The sequence below is a fragment of the Eutrigla gurnardus genome (genome assembly GCF_963514095.1).
Source record: "Eutrigla gurnardus genome assembly, chromosome: 23".
In the NCBI taxonomy this organism is placed as follows: Eukaryota; Metazoa; Chordata; class Actinopteri; order Perciformes; family Triglidae; genus Eutrigla; species Eutrigla gurnardus.
In genome coordinates, this window is record NC_139934.1 from 6,292,993 (window position 1) to 6,315,902 (window position 22,910).

Sequence of the window (22,910 nt, forward strand, 5' to 3'; positions counted from 1 at the left end):
AGGAAAAGAGTTGGAACCTGACCCGTTTACATCCAGTTAAATGATTAAATCTGTAACAAGGAAAAGAGTTGGAACCTGACCCGTTTACATCCAGTTACATGATTAAATCTGTAACAAGGAAAAGAGTTGGAACCTGACCCGTTTACATCCAGTAACATGATTAAATCTGTAACAAGGAAAAGAGTTGGAACCTGACCCGTTTACATCCAATAAACTGATTAAATCTGTAACAAGGAAAAGAGTTGGAACCTGTCCCGTTTACATCCAGTAAAATGATTAAATCTGTAACAAGGAAAAGAGTTGGAACCTGACCTGTTTACATCCAGTAACATGATTAAATCTGTAACCAGGAAAAGAGTTGGAACCTGACCCGTTTACATCCAGTTACATGATTAAATCTGTAACAAGGAAAAGAGTTGGAACCTGACCCTTTTACGTCCAGCTACATGATTAAATCTGTAACAAGGAAAAGAGTTGGAACCTGACCCGTTTACATCCAGTAAAATGATTAAAACTGTAACAAGGAAAAGAGTTGGAACCTGACCCGTTTACATCCAGTAAAATTATTAAATCTGTAACAAGGAAAAGAGTTGGAACCTGACCTGTTTACATCCAGTTACATGATTAAATCTGTAACCAGGAAAAGAGTTGGAACCTGACCCGTTTACATCCAGTTACATGATTAAATCTGTAACAAGGAAAAGAGTTGGAACCTGACCCGTTTACATCCAGTTAAATGATTAAATCTAACAAGGAAAAGAGTTGGAACCTGACCCGTTTACATCCAGTTACATGATTAAATCTGTAACAAGGAAAAGAGTTGGAACCTGACCCGTTTACATCCAGTTACATGATTAAATCTGTAACAAGGAAAAGAGTTGGAACCTGACCCGTTTACATCCAGTAAAATGATTAAATCTGTCGCAAGGAAAAGAGTTGGAACCTGACCCGTTTACATCCAGTTACATGATTAAATCTGTAACAAGGAAAAGAGTTGGAACCTGACCCGTTTACATCCAGTAAAATGATTAAATCTAACAAAGAAAAGAGTTGGAACCTGACCCGTTTACATCCAATAAAATGATTAAATCTGTAACAAGGAAAAGAGTTGGAACCTGACCCGTTTACATCCAGTTAAATGATTAAATCTGTAACAAGGAAAAGAGTTGGAACCTGACCCGTTTACATCCAGTTAAATGATTAAATCTGTAACAAGGAAAAGAGTTGGAACCTGACCCGTTTACATCCAGTTACATGATTAAATCTGTAACAAGGAAAAGAGTTGGAACCTGACCCGTTTACATCCAGTAACATGATTAAATCTGTAACAAGGAAAAGAGTTGGAACCTGACCCGTTTACATCCAATAAACTGATTAAATCTGTAACAAGGAAAAGAGTTGGAACCTGTCCCGTTTACATCCAGTAAAATGATTAAATCTGTAACAAGGAAAAGAGTTGGAACCTGACCTGTTTACATCCAGTAACATGATTAAATCTGTAACCAGGAAAAGAGTTGGAACCTGACCCGTTTACATCCAGTTACATGATTAAATCTGTAACAAGGAAAAGAGTTGGAACCTGACCCTTTTACGTCCAGCTACATGATTAAATCTGTAACAAGGAAAAGAGTTGGAACCTGACCCGTTTACATCCAGTAAAATGATTAAAACTGTAACAAGGAAAAGAGTTGGAACCTGACCCGTTTACATCCAGTAAAATTATTAAATCTGTAACAAGGAAAAGAGTTGGAACCTGACCTGTTTACATCCAGTTACATGATTAAATCTGTAACCAGGAAAAGAGTTGGAACCTGACCCGTTTACATCCAGTTACATGATTAAATCTGTAACAAGGAAAAGAGTTGGAACCTGACCCTTTTACGTCCAGTTACATGATTAAATCTGTAACAAGGAAAAGAGTTGGAACCTGTCCCGTTTACATCCAGTTACATGATTAAATCTGTAACAAGGAAAAGAGTTGGAACCTGACCCGTTTACATCCAGTTACATGATTAAATCTGTAACAAGGAAAAGAGTTGGAACCTGACCCGTTTACATCCAGTAAAATGATTAAATCTGTCGCAAGGAAAAGAGTTGGAACCTGACCCGTTTACATCCAGTAAAATGATTAAATCTAACAAAGAAAAGAGTTGGAACCTGACCCGTTTACATCCAATAAAATGATTAAATCTGTAACAAGGAAAAGAGTTGGAACCTGACCCTTTTACATCCAGCTACATGATTAAATCTGTAACAAGGAAAAGAGTTGGAACCTGACCCGTTTACATCCAGTAAAATGATTAAATCTAACAAAGAAAAGAGTTGGAACCTGACCCGTTTACATCCAATAAAATGATTAAATCTGTAACAAGGAAAAGAGTTGGAACCTGACCCGTTTACATCCAGTTAAATGATTAAATCTGTAACAAGGAAAAGAGTTGGAACCTGACCCGTTTACATCCAGTTAAATGATTAAATCTGTAACAAGGAAAAGAGTTGGAACCTGACCCGTTTACATCCAGTTACATGATTAAATCTGTAACAAGGAAAAGAGTTGGAACCTGACCCGTTTACATCCAGTTACATGATTAAATCTGTAACAAGGAAAAGAGTTGGAACCTGACCCGTTTACATCCAGTAAAATGATTTAATCTGTAACAAGGAAAAGAGTTGGAACCTGACCCGTTTACATCCAGTTACATGATTAAATCTGTAGACAGAAAGATGAAATCTACTGCCGTTAAAGTATCTTAAAGGTCAACTGGAAGGATCTGGTTTCCACTTGTAACGTCCCGCCTTGTTGCGGTGACGTAAAGGTGCACCTCAGGGTGTGTCGGTACAGTCACATCACTGTTGAATGCTTGCTCAAGGGCACTTAAACAACAACAAAACAGTAATGTAACACAAAGCTCTTTGCAAACAAGAGTGTAAACGGGTAAAAGTAAAATATCGCCTGTTGTTTACACTAGATGGCATGTGAGGAGTTAAAAGGGAATGGAGGAGGAGGAGGAGGAGGAGGAGGAGGAGGAGGAGGAGGAGGAGGAGGAGGAGGAGGAAAGGGCAGAGAAAAGAAATAAAGAGCAAAAACACACCAGAGATACTTGTGGTTAGAGGAGGTTTGAGACTGAAGCCTCATAAAAAGAACAATTTTGCAGTGGGTGAGGAAATAGGAGGGAGGGAGGGGAGGAAGGGAGGAAGGGAGGGAGGGAGGCTGCTTGCAAATGACTTTTTGGATCGAAATGTGCAGAGGGAAAAATATCCCTTAAGTGATGAACTAATTTGTGTTTTATTGCCTTCTCATCTCCCTCCGGGTTTCTTCCACACAACTTCATGTTTTTATCCTTCGTTTTCAGAGCAGAGAGCGTGAAATCTTTTGTTTTTGTTTGTTGTTGCATGAACGTGAAAACACAGAAACATACAGTACACACACACACACACACACACACACACACACACACACACACACACACACACACACACACACACACACACACACACACACACACACAGCCTTGCATGGCTGAGACGTTCAGCCGTTTCAAGAATACCAGATGCTCGGTCGGAAAGAACTTCCAGAAAGAAGAAAAAAAATGTGTTCCATCACTTTTTCCGACTTGTTCGTCGACACATGACTGTTGGCTCCGCGTCCCAAACAGCGGTGGCGTAACTGAATCCAGACTGGGACCCTTCAATATCGCTACATATCACTTCCTCCCCCTTTTTTGGTTGCATTGCATTAATATCAAACACCTGCTGAGAGCTTGGGGTTGCAGTTACTGGCCATTTATATTCTTTATTTCTATGATGAATCTGAAAAAAAAAAATAGGAAAAATAGCAGATGCTACTCTGGTAACAGTCCAGGTTGAAGATTAACAAACTGGAATGATGTAATTCATCCAAAAACTTTTTTTATTCTCCAAAGAAACATTTTAGGAAGGAATGGGAGCGACCAGCTCGTAAATTTGGGAAAGCTTCTACTCAATATGACATCAGTTGGCTCCTATTTTGCATTAATTCCCTTTTTAAAGCACAAAATAGGATTCATTTTGTGCAGAATGTTTGAATGGAAGCAAGAATACAGGGAATTATGTGACACTGCGAAAAATTAGAAGCTTTCCAACGTCAAAATGTTTGCCAAGTAGCTTTCTTAAGTCCATATTATTCATTAATTACATCAAACAGAATAGCTGTGGTGAAAACTAAAGAATGTAGTCTATAATAATGCATTTTTATTATTATCTGGTAAATATTTCATATGTATTTAATCAAATTTTAATATTTTGGAAGTCAAATTTGATATAAAAATGTCGTGTCCAGAGAATATGATACAAGAGTGTAGAAAATAGTTTAATTTCACTTAATCTAATGAAATACAAAAGTGAAAACAGGCAGAATAAAAATCTCATTCCACTTTATTTATATGATCATCATTATAAATATCATTACCATTATCATTGTTATTAACGAAATTAATTCACCTTCGATTTTGATTTGAAAAAGAAAGGGAAAAAAAAAGAAATGGAGCATCAAAGTTCATAAATAGCCAACATGTCTGTGATTCCAGGTGTTTCAGAATAAGAAGAAACTCCCTGAACTCACGTTTCTGAGTTTATTACGCTGATCGGATCGAATTCATCACATGAGTGTAAACCGGGATTCATCTCCATCATTGTCACGTTACGCCTCTGTCCAGCAGGACTCCAAGTGACAACGTACAAAAAAAAAAAAAAAAAAAGGCACCATCATTTTACCAGGAGAACAATAATAACAATAACCATACTTATAATAACAACAATTTCCCATAACAACGATAATAATTAAAAAAAAAGAATTGCACCATATTGTTGGAAACTGTACCGCTTAATGACACGTTTCGGACAAGCAGCTCTGCTCCTATTCAACAACAAATGTACTGGAATGTTTGAAAACTGTCATTTGTAAGTCACGTTTTTTGATTTTTTTTTTACTTGAAGAAAGTACTTTTTCCCGTCTGACTGCTTGCACTGAAAGAAGAGTTTTGCTGGTGAATCAAATTGCAGGATTCAAGTTTGTTTTTAAGATATCTGCAGCATCATTATGTTAATTCCACCTTTTTGTATTTATAAGGTGAGCATACATCTGATCACGATGGGAGATCTTCGTAGGGCGAGGTATCGTCTCGTTTCTGTAACAGTGTGCGTGTGATACCGTGTGATAATAGCATAAAATTTGGATTAAATCTGGAAAAATTTGCTAAAAAAAATTCAAGGCCAATTCAACAGGTTTTTGACGGTACAAGAGAATTACGAGGTCCGATACCCAGCCCTGCTTAGTGGTAGAAAACACAGGAAATACTGCATCGCCCAATATCAAAACTTTACTACCAACAGATTATTATTTTTTTTTTGGACAGCAAATGTATTTCAGAGCAAAAACCTCTTCACGGAGACGCTACATTTCTGAGTAACTCCCACAGATGTCAAGGAGCTCAGAAATTAATCAGACAGCAGTTCGGCTGGAAGTCGTCCAGTTAAAAAGGAGAGGAAGGGAGGAGGCGGGACTTCTTCATCTTTAATACCTGGCATGTGAGAGAGGAGGAAGTCCTTGATGAGTCTCTTTTGTGTAGTTCCCTTTTCTCTACGTGACATTGTCGGCTATGTTAATCTCTGAACACAGAGCAGTAAATATTTTACATACAAATACACATTTGTTTTCCTGATTTCAGTTTCTAAGGGCCTTTTCTCTCTCCGCCACCCCCCTCCTCCTCCTCTTCCGTTCACCTCCTCATAGTTTCCACCGTCGCCCGGCCCTCGTCCCGTCTCCATCTCTTTCTGTCCCTCTGTGGCAGTCTGTCCCCCCCATCGCCATCGCATCCGTCTACACCTTATCCAGGAGGGATCTCTGGCAGTAGAGGAGGCGTCGGGGCGTGCCGTACTTCCTGAAGAACAAGAGCGCCCCCAGGGTGACCACCACCAGCACCAGCAGGAGGAGAGGGATCACCACGGCGACCGGGCCCGCCCCGCCCTGCGCCTCGTCCACCTCGATGATGATCACCTCCTCCCGGCCCTTCTTGGGCTCCTCGCCCTCGCAGCCCATCCAGTCGCTGAGCACCGACTTGGGGTAGCCGGACTCCACCTTCATGTGCTGGTTGTTGAACTTCCAGTACTTGTTGGCTTTGTAGAAGTAAGTGTACGCTGAGGAGAGAGTAGAGAACGAGTTTACCATCACAAGTTTGTTTTTGGCGATTTGAGGCACATTAAGCAGGTGCTGTAAATGTGATTTTACTTTATTTTATTTCTTATTTTTATTTTTTACTATCTTTTTTTCCTATACAAACTAAACATATGATTATTTCACTAAATGTCAACGTTTTTTATACAAAAATGGTAAATAAAGAGTATCTCTCAAGTCATTTCCTGTTGATGTTTCACCTCTAACTGTCTTAGAACGGTTCAACGGTGAGGAAAACTTACATCCGTCTGGACTCATGATGGCGGATTTGATGTTGTCCGGAGCGCCGCTCCACGTGCTGATGAGTTTGGGGTAGCCGGCGTCCACGGTGCGACTCTGCTCGTTGAAACGGTAGTATCTGCAAAACCACAACAAGACACAAAACTATAGAAGATATACAGAACAGAATTCGATTTGTACGACGCGGGAACACAGAGGTTCATGTCCTCGAGCTCTAAAGACAGGAAGTGTGAGTCAGAGAGGTGAAATGTGGGATTCTACCTTCCACAACAAGTTGACGGATGTAGTAGAAGTACAAGTTGTAACAAGTAAAAAAACAAGTATTTGTGTGATTTAATCCGTGCATCAGGAATGTTCCACAAAGTGCTCACAGCTACTTTTCTTTTCAGACTTGTTTCTTTCACAAATGCAAAAGCGGTTTGTAACAAAACCAGAATACACACATGAAACGTTCACCACACTTTTAAAGACGTGTGTGTGTGTGTGTGTGTGTGTGTGTGTGTGTGTGTGTGTTTGTGTGGCCGACTCACTTATTGCCTCTGAAGAAGTACGTCTGTCCCGTCGGCGTGTAGAAGAGCGCCGCGTCGATCTTGTCTTTGGGTAGACCGGAGCCCAGCTCCTTCAGGCTCTTGGGCGAATCCTTCTCCATGCTGTTCTCGTTGAAAACCCAGTACTTGTCACCTGGAAACACACATCGAAATCAAGAGAGATGTAAACGAGCAGCTGCAGTGACTCAATCATGACATCTGGTTGCAGATGAATCTCAGACAAACCCACCCTTGAAGAAGACAAACTTCCCATCGTCCCTCTCGTAGGCGGCGTTGATGTTCGAGGGCAGGCCCTTCCAGAAGTGACTGATGGTCATCGGGTAACCCGGCAACACCTTGTTGTTTCTCACGCGCCAGAACCACTTGTCCTGCACACACGTTAGAAATCCAGCAGAATTCAAGTTAGTGTTCATGTTCTGTGGGCCGATAATGTGTGTGAATGTCTGTGACGACGTCGTACCTTAAATACAAACTTCTCCCCTCGGAGGATCGCGATGGTGTCGAAGTGACCCTCGCAGACGTCCGGCCCGTTGTCGGGGACAAATGGCTTCGTGGGCCGTGGCGGTGGAGGGGGAGGAGGAGGAGCGCCGGACTTTGTTCCTGTGTTGCGAGGAAGAAAATGGGAGTCATAAGAGTACATACGTATATCCGATTAAATGAGGCGATGAGGGCGAAGGACTCACCGTAGATCGCCTGGATGCCTCTGCGGTCGTCGTCGGGGAGCTGGAAGTTCTCGGTTTCGAACCACTGGTAGAAGGGCGCCATGATGGCGGAGGGGTCGTTGGAGTGCTCCAGACCCAGAGCGTGACCCAGTTCATGGACAGACACCAGGAAGACGTCGTTACCTTCAGAGAGAGAGAAGGTATTTTCATTCCAAACCTCAAAACCAATCTTTATCTGTGTTCTTTCCCTCCAGGATCTCCATCTCACCTCCCTGGTCCGTGTTCCCCGTGGTCCACGGCTCGGCGAGGTCAAAGTGCGTGTCCCCGCCGATGCCGTGTCCGGGGAAGTAGGCGTGAGCCAGGAAGCCGCCCTCGCCGTCGAACGGCGTGCTGTCGCCGTGGAAGCCCTCGGAGAAGGAGAGCATGATGTCGGCGTACTTGTCCACCTTGCCCCTGATGCTGCTGAAGGGGATCTCCCTGAAGGTGAGCGGGATGGCGCTCTCCCACACCTTGAAGGCCCTCCTGATGGCTTCGTATGTGGCCCGCTCCCCGATCTTAGGGGTGTAGTTCTCGATGCTGTGAGCGAGGATGGAGACCCAAATTAATATGTCATCGTCTGCATCATAAATCACACTCACATGTGTGGAAGTGTTGATCAGCATACCTGAACGTCACCTCGGCCTTGTCCCACTTCAGACCCTGGACGGCGTACCTCTTCCTCCTCAGGTTGGTTTTCAGCTCGGGGCCAAACATGTCGTGGACACCACACCGCGGCCGGCTCATCGCCCTGGCAACGGCGCAAATAAAAATCCCAATTCTTACTCCGAACACGTCATTTATGAAGAGTTACCATGCTGTCGAGACGCTCTCTCTCCTTTAATGGTTTGCACGTTTGGACTCACACTAATGTGTTGGAGTCTATGGAGCCGGTGACGGTCAGACCGTAGAAGCTCTGCATGGCTGAGATCGCCGCTTCGATGGACTTGGGTGAGCGGATGGCCTGGGCTCGTACGTCACCTGGAGGCAGGTAGCCATACTGCTGCAGCCATGCCTATAGGAGAGAAAGCCAAACAGATAGCACCATGAGGTTATTAGATGGTACTAGCACGTCAAAAAGCACCTTCCTGATCAACTAGTTGATCATGCATGCATTCATAATGAGCAAAAATGAGCCAAAGCAATTGATCAGACTTTATTTATGCAAATGAGGTGCAGATCGTTTCCATGGGAACACAACTGTTGTACATGTGGTCGCCTGTCTTTCTCATGTCAAGATCCAAATAGCAAATTCAAAATCTTGGAACAACAAAACCCTAAAAATGTACTTTTATCTCGACTGCCTCATAAATATACACTGTTGTGTTATATAGGACTCTATACTCCCAGAAAATACAACATGACAAACTGAATAAAATATCAAATATAATGATATTATTCCCTGACAACCAAAAAAAACTATAGTATCGCTATTGTTTACTATAAGAATTGTGTCCTACAGTAAGTTTGTAGTATTTTCCACCAACCATGATGTATAGTTTTTCTGTAGTGCTGTTTTATTAGCTCTAGTAGCCCTATTTCTATATTATTTTAACTAGTATTACTATAGTATATGATGCACACTGTAAAACAGTCCTATTCTAATGATATGATGCTGTTGCTAAAAGTGTTCATATAGTGTCTTTAATAGTATTACATTGTTTGTACTAGTATTACTAAGGCGTTTTCTTTTGTGTTTCTATAGTAAATATTTATTATAATATCACAGCGTTGCCTTCATGCTTTAAACTGAAATGTAGTAATAGGAGTAGTAATTAAGTGAGAAAATGAAGCACTCTAATTATCCTCTCCAGACTTTAGTTGCAGAATTAGAAAGTCAGAAAGAAACCGAAAACCAAACAAAGAAGAAGGGATGGCTGAGTGTGTTTATCTCCTTCCAGTCACCTTTCAGGCTTGTTGGGACCTGCCAGCTCAGATGCATCACATACAGTGAATAAGTGAGTACAAACCCTCCTCTACAGCAGCCAGCATGTTAAACGTATGCTCGTTTCTTCACGCGACCGTGACATTTTCCAGTTTATGACCTCTTAAATCACCAGATCCTTGCATGCCCTTTTGCATCCTTGCAAGGGAACTTTTGTTGTGGAGTCACAAGGAGGGAAGAGAGGAACCAAAAGCCAAATAAAACAATCTGAGAACACTGATGTCATTTCAACAGCGATGACCCAGAAGTCTAGACGAACGCAGCCAAAGACGACCGCCGGTCGCAACGCTGGAAAAAGTCACATTTTCAGCAACATTTTCGTTTCCTCAAAGCTCGAGTTTAAAAATCTCCCTGTCTGTGTCCACCCTCCTCCTCCTCCTCCTTTCCCTCTGTCTGCCTTCAAGTCAACCAAAACCACCACTATTTATCTTTACACATGAAAGGGCAGCCTATTCTTTCCACTGCCTGCTGCTGCTGCTGGTGGTCTTAAAGGCTTAAAGGAACAGTTCAACATTCTGGGAAGCATTCAGATGAGAAGATTGTCTGTCAAACCTGAAGCTTAGCATCAATCAAGAACAGTCATAATATAATAATATATATATATATATATATATATATATATATATATATATATATATATATATATATATATATATATATATATATATATATATATATATATATATGTAAATTAACTAATTATTATTACGTTTCTGGTCACACCAGACCAAGTAAGGTTGCAGGTTAGAAACCTCTGCATGTATTATAAGGTGAAGGGTGTGTTTTATTGGATAAGAGAATGACTGTGTCTTCTCACTAATTAACACATTGTTAATTTGGGTGCTTTTACACCGTTTAGGTGTGAGTAGATATTTGAACCCTTAGATAGAGAGATAGCATGTTTTCTCCTCCGACGAGTGAATGGAAAAGCAGACGGGGGGGTGGAAGTGTAGCCCCTACCTGGCCGGACTGCCTGGGCACACACAGCTACTTAGTCATGTGCTGGGCAGAGAACAAGGTTCACTTATGACGCCCTGCAGAGAGGCAACTTATCCCCCTTTCTCTCCACCTCCCTCCTCCCTCCTCGCTCACAATTTCTTCACGATTTCTCTGAATTATTCAGGCATTAATCTAATTTATCTCCTGACTCTCTCTCCGAGTCAATCTGCCCGTAACACCAACCAAATTTACCCTCTCCGCCTCCCCACTGACTGCTGCTAGTGTGTGCTGCGGCTCCAGTGTGGTGACGCGTCTGCTTCTATAAAAACACACGCCGTGAAGACCTCCACTTCTCCCCCCCTCCACCTCCACCCTCGCCCCCCCGAAACTACTCCGCACACAACCACCACCAACCTCCGGTTGAGACGCCAGGTATCCCAGCATGCACCCCTCCTCCCTGGAACTCCACCGTCAAAGCTTCTATTTATCCATGCTCGTACATGGCCGGTATTGTTGGCCCCCGAGGCGGCGAGGCAGCTCGCTACGCGGCCATGTGTGGCCACGGGGCTGGCTGTCGGGGTTTTTGGTAAACACAAACCCTGAGTGTGTGCAGTGTGTGTGTGTGTGTGCAGTGACGTGAGGTCTAAATCTATAATGTACAGCTCTGAAACACAAGCGTCGTGATGTAAAGTTGGTGGAGGAGGCTGTTTCAGTGGAGTGGTGACCCCACTGTGACCTTACTATGCTATGTAGAGCTGAAGCAAGGCGGTAATTTGACAGATTTTGGCCATTTATAATCATTAGTGTCGATTTTTAAGCAAAATAAACTACTTTGCAAAAGTAGAATGTCTTTAGGCTTTGGGGGAAAGCTGTTTTTTCACCATTTTCTAACATTCATTAAGTCAAATGATCAATCGATTAAGCAACCAGTCAACTAGATTTACTCGTTAAAACTACGCTAGAGGTGTATCGAGTTATTGACAACAGATAAAAGACACTGCCTGCAATCGTCTTTCCAAAATCAGAGCAGAAATAAAGATAACCAGGTGTAATCAATCTGTTTTCTGCCCTGATGTGTAAAAAACACCGTAATAAAATCAATGAAAGGCTCCTTTTAAAAGTTCATATTTGGGGTCACCGACTTCCATACAGTCAGCTTTCTTAGTGCAACCAGAGGAGTCGCCCCCTGCTGGCTATTAGAAAGAACGCAGGTTTGAGGCACCTCCGCCTTGGCTTCACTTTTCAGATCCAGACACCCATGACAGGAACATGTGGGTGTCACGCATTGTCACACACCCTTACTCACATTCACATGAGACAGAGTTGTGGCTTGTTTTTTTCCGGATACGCTATAAAAAAAAACAACAAAAAAACACAGACCACAAATTCGGACGAGTTATAAAAAAAGGAGAAGCCAAAAACCCCCGATGTATTTATATCCGCTGTGGTCAAAAACAAAAGAATGATCACATCTCACTTCCACATAACTGCCACTGCATGTGAACATTTATCACGCGGATGCGTCTCTATATTTACGTCATATATAAAGTGTCATTCACTGTCATTAATTCGGATGCTTTAATTCCTGTCTTTCCAATCTCACCAGGAATGAAAGGAGGAAAACGGACGAGAGTCTGAAGGACAGGAGAAGATGATCTAAAGTGCAGAGTTACATTAGCGAAGGAGCGGTAAAGACATTAGAGAGAGAGGGAGAGAGAGGTTGAATTTAAATTTAAGGGACTGAGTCAGTTGTTCCTCTCGCTCGCTGCCAACGGAAAAAACGGAGAATTCTGCTCATGAGTGTCTGAATCTCACATTGCCTTCATTTCTTTGGCGTCTCTGACCCAGTTAGCCCTCGCTGCAGCTGTTTTTTTTTGTGTGTTTTTTTTTTACTGGGTCGAAAAGGTCAAATAAAATCATGTATTCTGCTCAAGAGAAACCTCATTAAATGGATGCAAGTCAATAGTATTAATACGTTTTCTATGGTGGCAGTGATGCGACTAGAGAACTTTATTTAGTTCCTACACTAAGTATATATAAATACTTTAAAAAGAAAAAACAAAGGTAGTTTTTATGCAGAATCGCCCGTTTATGTAGCGCATTATTAGATAACCATATGTTCATCTTAATGTTTTAGTTGGAGCAACACTGTAACCTAGGTCACGTGATGAAAACTGAGCCGTCTCCATGACAACTGAGCATGCTCCATCGGCTGGCGAAGACCGTGAGATGCCTTTAAGGGTCCAGAAAAAGTGCGTAAGTAGACCTTGAGTGTTATATTTGTGTTTTGTTAGGAATGCATTTATAAGACACCGTTTATGTCGTGAAGTAAAAAAGCACAATATTTCCCTCTGAAATGCACCTCAGGTGACCGGCCAGTCTTTAAGTTTGATTGAGCACATCTGGCCGACATTTCGTCAAAATCCAGCCAGCTGATCACCTCAGACTACAAACTTATAGGGGACAGAAGAAGAAAAAAAACCTGCAATTCTCTTTCATGTCCTCTGTGTTAACAAGACGGACCGTTTTCTTGGCACAAATAGCCGACCCCATCTCCCTTGAAGTCCATCCGTTCCTCATTAAGGCCGATCCAGCTGATTATTTGGACATTTCTTAAGTGACAGCCGCCTCCTGCCTGAGCAGCGAGCACCAGATCCCTCCCTTTGATGCTACATCTCGCCCAGATAAAGGGAACTGAACCCAGATGTGTTTTGACCGGCTCTGTAACCCCTCTGCTGGGATCACGAGACGCCAGACGGCGAACGAAGGGGGGGGGGGGGGGGGGATCTCCACAACGTTTTTAGCCAGATATGGAGAGATCCTGTTTGAAGGGACTGTTGTTTTCATTGCTGCCCACTTCCTTTACCCACATGGTCCCCGCTTCAAGTGAAGGAAGGTTAGACAAGGCAAAAGCAGAGGACAGAAAACAGATGCCAAGAGGCCGCGAAGGTGCTGGACTCCACCAGAAGGGAAGTCTTACTGCTTCTCTTTTTCGTGGATTAAGTAGGGATCACTGCGTCAGAATGGGATGCTCAGATGTTGAGCAACACTGATAAACCACAAAATTCCTCTGAGCTCAGTTTCTCCATCTGACTTCTGCTTTCTCACCCCCCCCCCCCCCCCCTCCCCTAAACCCCCTCAAAGAAGCTTCAATTAAACTTTAATTAAACATTTACGTCACGCGGTTTCATCTGCTTTCTCCGGCACACAGACGCGTCTATCTTTTGATCACAGGGTTCAGCCCTGAACCCGTAATTCGTTTGTATCCTCTTCGTGCCCGACGCGTCTCCGGCTCACGTCCCGCCGTGTGTGTTGTTATCATTTTGGAGGTGTTTTCGTCCCCCCCCCCCCCCCCCCCTTTACAGACGTTCATCACAGGAGGGCGGCCTGTCTGTGGCGTCTTATAAACTGTCTGACTCTCTGAGCTGGTCCTGACTCACACGCCAGAGACTTTGCGGTTCGGTGACTAAGTTCCCTCCTTCGTGCATCCTGTCCACCAAAGAACTACAGGCTCTCATGCATCTTCAGGAAGCCAGCTCCTCAACTTTGTTGCTCTGTGAATTTTAATGTGACAGCTGCCTAAATATGTTCTTTAGTTGGTACTAAATATGCACTTCGGGGTGTCCAGGCCTCAGCCTCCCACATGGAGCCACTTGTGTCCGGCTTGTTGTGAACGCAGACCAGCTTTGCAGTCTCCGAGGGCAGATGAAAACCATTACCCCCCCTCCCCCGTACAACCCCTCTTTTTCTCAGAACAAAGCAGCTCAGCTGAGGTTTCCAAACTGGACCCCCACCCCTCTCCCCCCCTCTCTCCCTCTTTCACAAGACTCCTGACATCTTTTTTTCTTCCTTTGGATGAAGTCTCAGCTCTTGTTACAGATGGACTCACATAAACAGCTCTTAGTGCAGAAAGATCAGCGTCAGGATTTTTTGAGGGAGGCAGAATAAACACAGGAACATAAACACTTATAGAAGAAACACTTCCCCCCCTCGCTGTTGCAATAAACATGTGAAAGCTGCCATACAGATATCAGCAAACAGTTAAAATATGATGAGAAAAACCACTAAAAACAACATTTGGAAAATAAAGTTTGCTCATAAAGCCCTTTTTGTGATACGTTCACAAACCTTTGCATTGATGAGAGTGGATGGATAGTTTTCCATGAGACTTACCTCAGCTTTTAGTACATTTGCAGTGACGGAGGTGAAACCCAGGCAGCAGAGACCACAGGCCAGGGTGAGGAGCTGGGGCAGCATTCTTCTGTCTGCAAACTGCCCCGGAAAAAAAAAAAAACAGTTCAGGAAACTAACTTTCTTTTCGCCGTCCTGACACAGCGACGAAAAATCAAAAATCAAAACAAATCGACTGAAAAAGTAGTAGAAACCCTTTTTTTTTTTTATCGTTTCCACATGGAGACTTTGAACGCACCAGGCTGTTCTGCGCACAAAAAAACGGCTCCCGTTAAAGTTGGAGCTGAGTTGAAAACGCCGAATAAAATGCGACAATCATCGGGTATCTGTGACGAATGCTCAGCTGGTGTTCAGTAAAGCTGCATAGTTTGACTTCTTGTCCCCCCGGTGGGATTGTCTGCAGCGTGTGTGGACGTGGTCAAGGGAGAGGGAGAGAGAGAGAGAGAGAGAGAGAGAGAGAGAGAGAGAGAGAGAGAGAGAGAGAGAGAGAGAGAGAGAGAGAGATGGATTTTCCTCTGGGTCCTCCTCCAGATGTGCAGACGTCATTTTTTTTCATGTCATACCAGGTTTACCAATTTAATGACACATAGACAGATATTACTGGGCATATATATATATATACCGGTATATATATATTATTTTATTTTTTTCTATTGTTTTTTTATTATTATTCTATTTTTTTCTATTATATTTTCTAAGAATAGAAAATATAATAGAAAAAAATAGAATAAAATAATATATATTTCCGATTTTAGGTAAAAAAGAAAAAAGGCACATTTTCTACATCTAATAATAACCAAAAAACTACATTCAGATCTCTAACTGTAACAGTGAAGTAGAAGAAATGGAAAAATCTGGATTTTTTCCCATTCAGGGAGGAAATGTAGGTTGAGTAATTTAACTTTTTTAAATTAAAAAATATATATATCACATCAGACCCACATTAATACTCAAAGCAGGACAGCTCTGGAAGAAAATACATACATATGTCTTGAAATCTTTATTTTCCCAAAGCTAGAATGTGGTGGAGTAGAATTAGAAAACAATTCAAGTTTTTTTTTAATAATAAATAAGCACAACACTACAGTTAATGAAGTTATTTTGGTGTTTTTAAGGAGGTGAACCAACACTGCCACCTTGTGGTCACAAAGGGACATTTCGCACTAAATCCTTTTAGACATTAGCCGATCAAAAGGGATATAAAAAATAATAATTATTAACAGTATTTTGACTGGAGTTGTATTCAGTATGTGAATATTTTAATGTGACGAGAAACCTAAAGTTGTATGCAAAAAAAAAGAAAAAAAAACAACCCTCCTGTCATGCGCTGAAATATACGGAAGTAGCTCGCAACTTGTCAACAAGAAAAAGGCCGACTGACATGGTAACGTACTCGGCTCCTGCCCTTCTTTCTTCTTTTTTTTACATCATTGTATTACGTCGTCGCCTTTTCTGACCGCCATGTGTTGACTTATTTGGGTACTTAAACCCTCTGTGTCGCGCTCGGAAACCGTTTCCTGTCACTGTCTGTAAAAACAAAGCGTCTAAGCGGAGATAGCATCGGACGTTAGCCGTTAGCAGTTAGCCGTTAGCTCGCCAGGAAGCTAGCTGTCTAAGCTCTTGTGACTGGGAGGACGTCGAGCAGCTGCCTCTCCCTCCTCTCCTCCGTCTCCTCAAAACCGAAACTATCTATTTCAGGACGTTATCCAAACTCACGGGGATCTAAATGAGGTATCGATCGACCAGAAGGTTGTTTTTTTACGTCACTGGGAATCATAGAAAGACTTTGAAACAATTCGTGTGCGTCGATGATTCCTGTCGTCATTGTTAGAGCAGATTATGGGAAGGAAGTCGCCGTGTTCGAGCTCAAAATAACTTCAGTTAACCCGTCGCGTTGGTTTCCTGCCCGCTTATATAACCGTAATGGATCTATTATATTAGATATCAGCCTAAAAGCTCGCTTCTTCGACATCGGCGCTGTTGCCCTTGAGTGAATCGATCGATATTTGTGTTTATCAATCAAGTGCGACACAAACAGGAAGTACACGAATGTACAGTCAAGGTGAATGCGATTTAAAAAAAAAAAGAAGTCATGTAGAATGGTTATTTTCATTACAGGTTAATCCTCTGGTTTATTTATAAAATCTAAAAGAAAAGTAAAACAAGTATTGATTTCCTGTCGTTCCACAGTGTTTACTTTTTTCCAGATGTTTAAAAACCCAAATACATTTAGTTTTGAACCATAGAAGATTAGAATATCATTCGACATGCATTTTCATTTGAAGTCGTTATCATTTGGTTTCCTGGTGAACTTGTTTTGATGTGTCAGCTGGTTATTAGTCATCTCATTTATCTTTTTTCCCCTTTTTACAGATGAAGTCTTCCTGAAAGAATCTCCCAAAATGGCACTTCTTTGACTTTTTTTTATATTTTCTTTTAATTCTTCAGTTTTTAATATAATTTGGGAGACGTTACCACAATGACAGTCACGTACAACGTCTGTGCCCTCCTAGTTTTCATCGTAACAGGTGAGTAAACAAACACTCGGCTGCTTGTTGAGCCGTGCGTCCGTCTACGGTTCCTACTTTAAGGGTCAAGGGTCGTTTTTGCACACCACGTTTATTACCCGTGATAAAACGCCTGCCCTACTCTTGTCTGTTTGTGCTTATTTCATCTGCAGCGTGCAGACGTTTTGAGCCTGCCTCCTGCTCCGGTAAGTCAGCACTTTATCTCATGTTGTGACTGTGGATGTTATCAGCTTGGTTTTTCAATGTCAATGTTAACGGCGCATTTACATTCTTTATGGTTTGTGTGCCAGGCTTCTGTGTGATGACATTAAGCTAAATCGGTTTAATGAGACTTAACGTGTGCTCCTCTGTCTCTCAGCTCGCTGTGGACATTCCCTCCAAGTCTTAGACGGTAAGGCGGGAGAAATCAGGAGTTCTGCTTACCACAGCTGGTCGTACCGCTTCGGCTCCATCTATGACTGCTGGATCATCAAGGGTTCTGAAGGAGAACCCGTTGTTCTCAGGTAAAGGCACAGAGGGGGATTTTTATCTGCTGTAAATCGGATGCCATCTGCGATAACGATACACTGAGTTTCATTATGTGTCTCAGCTTTTCCCAGTTTTCAGCGCGCTGTAGGAAGGAGTGGGTGTCTATAAAGTCATCAGTTGGCGGCGAGCCGATTTTCCTTTGTGGCTCCAAGTTGCCACAACCGATGGAGTTCCCAGGGGGGAATATTACAGTGATGCACCACTTCCTCCCGCATCAGTTTCCCGTGTCCTCTTTTCTGTTGAACTATGCCAGAGGTATGATGAACATATTTTGCCTAAACATTCTTATAGTGATATATCGGGTGTTTGGAAATGAGAATAAAATATCAAATCTTAATTCCCCTTCTGTTTGCACACATCCAGACTCTGGTGAATGCCCGGTAACATCCTTTGAGTGCCTGGGGGGTCGCTGCCTTCCCCTCTCTTGGCGCTGTAACGGACAGGTGGAGTGTCTTGGTGAAGGTGCGGGCCTCGGCACCGACGAACAGGGCTGCGATGCAGACGTGGAGACCCCAGAACCCCCAAAGTACAGCAGCACGCAGGCAGAAGAGGCCAAGGGAGAGGCGTTCACAGAGAAGAACCGCTTCAGGGACCCCGATAGACATTATATTGCGGATTCTGATTCCGATCTGTGGGCGCTGCTGAGCGAGAGGGAAGCGGACGCTCAAGGGGATCAAGAGCAGCCTCAGACTCGCAGGCAGCCGGCTGTGACGCCCAGTCCCATCGAGTGGCCCTGCGGAGGGCTCCTCCAGACCTTTTATGGCACCTTCTCCCCTCCAGCCAGCCGGGGTCCAGCGCTGCTCTGCGTCTGGACTTTGGACCCGCAGGACTCCAGGCCACTGAGACTGGACCTTCAGCAGCTGGTGCTGGGACCCGGTGATAGACTCACCATGTACAACCGAGCACAAGGCAAAGGAGACGTTCTCAAAATTGTGAGTTTCTTTAACTAAGAAATGCATCCAATCATTGATAGATAATTCCTCTTTATAACAAAAACTCTATGATGTTCCCTTCATTTCGACAGATCACCAGCGCCTACAATTACAAATCGGTCCAAGTGGAATCTCACACCGGTCTGCTGTCAATGAAGTATGAGACCCTCTCTGGCTCGGAGGGGAGCGGCTTCAACGCTACGTTCCACGTCGGGACCTACTGCCCCCCTTGGGAGGGCCGTTGTGGGGGAGCAGCAGGAGGCTGCTTCACCCAGGAGCAGCGCTGCGACGGGAAGTGGGACTGTCCCGAGACGGGCAAGGACGAGGAGGGTTGCAGGGGCTGCAGCCCCAGCCAGTTCGCCTGCGGCGTGGCAGGGCAGCGGGCGGTGCCGTCCAGCCACTTTGCCGGCAGACCGGTGTGCTACCCGGTCACGGAGAGGTGCAACTACCAGCTGTACTGCGCCGACGGCAGCGACGAGAGGGACTGCACCGTGTGTCAGCCGGGGACCTTTCACTGTGACAGCGACAGGTCAGTACGTGTGATGGGAAACCTGTTTATCCCCCTGGCGTTGAGAGGACCGTTGGGAACTGCAGTAACAAAACGATATAACCTAATTAAGAAGTGCATTCTTACACCATATTGGAATAAAATATACTGGATGAAACCTCTTCTTATTATAATGATTCATACATTACATCTTTTCACACAGACTCGTACACTTTTTCAGTATGAAATCATGTCTCAAGGCAACGCCTCAGGATGAACTTTCATGTGGAACAGAGTCTCTCTATCTTGAATTATCCCCGTCGATCTTAACACACAAAACGGCCCATTGTCCACGTCTGCAGGTGTGTGTTTGAGAGCTGGCGCTGCGACGGCCAGGTGGACTGCAAGGACGGCACGGACGAGCTCAACTGCACCGTCATCCTGCCCCGCAAGGTCATCACCGCGGCAACAGTGGGCAGCCTTGTCTGCGGGCTCCTGCTGGTCATCGCCATGGGCTGCACCTGCAAACTCTACTCGCTCAGGACCAGGGAGTACAGGTAACACTCCTTTTGATGCAGCGTAGCTGGGGTTTCTTGTGAGTTGGTGCTAATCATCCGAGCCAGTGAGTCACGAGTTTGTTTTCCTTTAAGACTAGCTTCAGTCGTTGCCAGCTCAACCAAAAACATAGCAGAATGTCTCACAACAACACACCAGTACACTTTATGATAAGAGAACAGGAACTAGCAGGTGGTGGTTGTAAACGCTCAGGCTTCCCACCGACTTGTCTCAGCCAAAGTGGATTATGTCAGGTTTTTAAACTTTTAAAGTAGAACAGTGTTTTCTTCACACACACAACTGATTAAACGAATGCATCTTAATGTGTCTGTTTGTGTCTGGCAGCTTATTTGCACCAATCAGCCGCCAGGAAGCGGAGCTGATCCAGCAGCAGGCTCCTCCCTCTTATGGTCAGCTGATTGCACAGGGCATCATCCCCCCAGTGGAGGACTTCCCCACGGAAAACCCCAACGAGGTGAGAGGAAGGAGCGCCGTAAGGACTAGAAACTGCCTGCAGGATGTATATTTCATGTATCGGCTCCTAGTTTTTGTATATTTGTATCCAATAATGTATCTCCTGAATTCTGAGGGAGAGAGGCTTGGTTGCTCACCCCTCTAACTTCAGCCTGTTATCTATAGTCGTCCTTGTTTTATCTGCCTTTAAGTCATGAGCTCCACTTGAGCAGCCGTAATTAATCCCAGCAGGCTGTGGACTGAAGTAGGAAGTGTTGAGATGCAGGTTCACTCTGAGGTGCTGTATTATTAGTTTGTGAAGGCCGGAGGATTGAAAACAAAGCCTGCTCTGTCTTGTGGGATTTGGCCAAGCTACTTAGTCGTTCCCTAAATCTGGTCTTGTGAATACTTGTAGGTGTTTTAATGAATCAACTCTTTTCCACTCTCCGTCCTTCATCTTGTCAGACCTCGTCTCTTTCCCTGCGAGGAATCCTGCAGCTCCTCCGCCAGGACGCCGCCAACTCCCCACACCGCAGACGCAGGCCCCGATTCGTCCGCCGGGCTGTCCGCCGCATGAGGAGGTGGGGCCTCATCCCCAGACCTCCTTCCAGGCCGAGTCAGGCGTCGAGCTCCAGCCAGCAGCAGTCGGACGCCGTTCCCTCCGGGCAGGAACCGGCTCACTCCACTCCCACCAGCTCCTCGCCGGCCGTGGAGGCGGTCAACCAGCCGGTGCCTCAGAAACTCGGCTTGCTGGCTCAGTCGGAGCAGCAGCAGCAGCAGGAAGCTCCGCCTCCTCTGCTGCCGCTGCCACTACCGACGGTGGCTTCCCCGCCTCCACCTCCGTACGCTCCCCCAGCTCCAAGCCCGGTCACGCCCCACACTCCTCCTGTCGCCGTCCCCCCGAGCAGCCCCTCTCTGGCCTCCATCTTCCACACGCTGGGCCTGAGTATCTCCCTCTTCAGAGCCTCACCCTCTTCCTCCTCCACCAACTCCATGCCCCTCTCCGCCTCCCCGTCTTTCTCCTCCTCGTCCTCTTCAGACGACGAGGTGTTGCTCATACCCCTGTCTGAAGACACCACTTCGGAGGACGACGTGCCAATGCTCACCTGAACGACATCCTCACCCAGCCAGCACACCCCCACACACCCCTCCTCGTATCTCCGATTACAACTCAACCCCAGTCTTTCCACGTTTGAACTCGAGCACAGGAGTGGCCCATGGCGAGACTCACCCGCACTGTGCAAGTCTGGTGCCTTTTTGAAATTGCTTTGAGTTGGATTTGTTGGAATCAAGTGTTTGACCTTTTTATTATTTTAAAGACCTCCTTGACAAATATCAGTTCTAGACGAAAAGCATGGCTGATGTACGTTTTGAGTGTTGGTGAGTATTGAATGTGCACTCGCTGGGCCGCACATTTGAAGGTAAACTTTTGCACAGAAGAATCTTCCCTATCCAGAAACTGAGGCAGGCTACTGTCAGATTATTGATTAGAGTTTTTAGATGACACGATGGAATATATTGTGTTTGTATGACTGCAACCGTGTGAATGCATTTGCATTTTTAGTCTTACATTGACAGTGAAGTATGTGGATTGTCCTCACGTACTTCTGCCACTTGCATCCGGGTCTGTTTTATCACAGATAATTAAAAAAAAAAGAAACCCCCCTATTTAAGTGCCTTTTTGAGGAGTTTCCTGTAGATGGTTCCACACTGCACCCCCAAAAACACACAGAGGCACATGTTTTTCTCACATCATAGCACGCATCGACACATCAGTGGCTTTACTATAACGTGAAAATGAAAAAAAAAAAAGCATGTACTCTGCAAGCTGGCAATAACCTCTTTGGGATTTTAGTGCATACTAATTGCAACCTAACAGTACACACACACACACACACACACACACACACGTACGCTTCCCCCAGGTGAATGTATGTAATCTACAAAATGTGTCAAAAGACAATCTCTCCGGTGCCTGATTTTCGGATGTGTGTGTGTGTGTGTGTGGTGTGCATGGAAAGATGAGGTGCCCTCGTGATGAAAGGGGGTCCCGAATTCACAAAATAACCTCAATGAATCTTCAACCCTTCTGAGGGGGGGACTCGACTTGCATTCTGTCACATTTTGACGCAACACACTTTGTTGTGTGCCATTTGTATTGTACATTTTATGGTGTTTTTATTTTAAGCAAGTTACTTTTTTTTTTTGTCTCCCAAGTTGTATTTTTTTTGCTTTTGTTGAATGTATTTGGGTCGATGTGGAGTAGCCGGACGTTTTAAAAATTTGCAATGTAATGAGGTAAATAAGAGAGAAAGTGATTTTATGGTTTATTAGGGTCAACTTCACTGTATATAAGTAAAAATGTGGCTGAGATTAAACAATTTGCACTTTTAGGTGTTGGGTATTGTGGTTTTTTTGGGGGGGTTGGGTGGGTGGAAACACACCTGACACCTCCAGTGAAAGAGGACGGATTGCATTGTGCTTTGTATTCATAAGTTCTACAGAGATTCACAGACGCCGGCAGCTCTTCAGTGGTCGTCCTGGAAGAAAGAAGGTCACATCCTCCCTCTGGTGTGGAGGATAAAAGGTGAATCCAGAGAAAATGAAGCTGTTTTCCAGTGACGATTGAGGCTGTGTGGTCATGGCAAGGTAATT

At 44.2% G+C, this 22,910-nt stretch overlaps 2 protein-coding genes across 3 annotated transcripts; one reads left to right on the top strand and one right to left on the bottom strand.

The window, feature by feature from the left end:
• Positions 1–4,335: 4,335 nt before the first annotated feature.
• Positions 4,336–15,184, bottom strand: mmp14a (matrix metallopeptidase 14a (membrane-inserted)). The gene is made up of 10 exons (XM_084003470.1): positions 14,755–15,184; positions 8,564–8,712; positions 8,326–8,448; positions 7,930–8,237; positions 7,683–7,844; positions 7,460–7,599; positions 7,229–7,367; positions 6,982–7,132; positions 6,454–6,569; positions 4,336–6,174 (listed from the first exon to the last, which is right to left on the bottom strand). Exons 1-10 carry the CDS (start codon positions 14,836–14,838, stop codon positions 5,858–5,860), a joined length of 1,689 nt encoding a protein of 562 aa, XP_083859596.1. The 5' UTR covers positions 14,839–15,184; the 3' UTR covers positions 4,336–5,857.
• A 932-nt stretch (positions 15,185–16,116) lies between these two features.
• lrp10 (low density lipoprotein receptor-related protein 10) lies at positions 16,117–22,648 on the top strand. Of its 2 annotated transcripts, none has more exons than XM_084003506.1 (10): positions 16,117–16,156; positions 17,146–17,300; positions 17,453–17,485; positions 17,659–17,803; positions 17,890–18,083; positions 18,192–18,760; positions 18,853–19,289; positions 19,610–19,804; positions 20,148–20,277; positions 20,721–22,648. In XM_084003506.1, the coding sequence occupies exons 2-10, from the start codon at positions 17,252–17,254 to the stop codon at positions 21,363–21,365; spliced, it is 2,397 nt and encodes a 798-aa protein (XP_083859632.1). In that variant the 5' UTR covers positions 16,117–16,156; positions 17,146–17,251; the 3' UTR covers positions 21,366–22,648. The 2 variants fall into 2 exon arrangements, with proteins under 2 accessions (XP_083859632.1, XP_083859633.1); XM_084003507.1 differs by lacking the exon at positions 16,117–16,156 and adding an exon at positions 16,485–16,503.
• Positions 22,649–22,910: the final 262 nt, after the last annotated feature.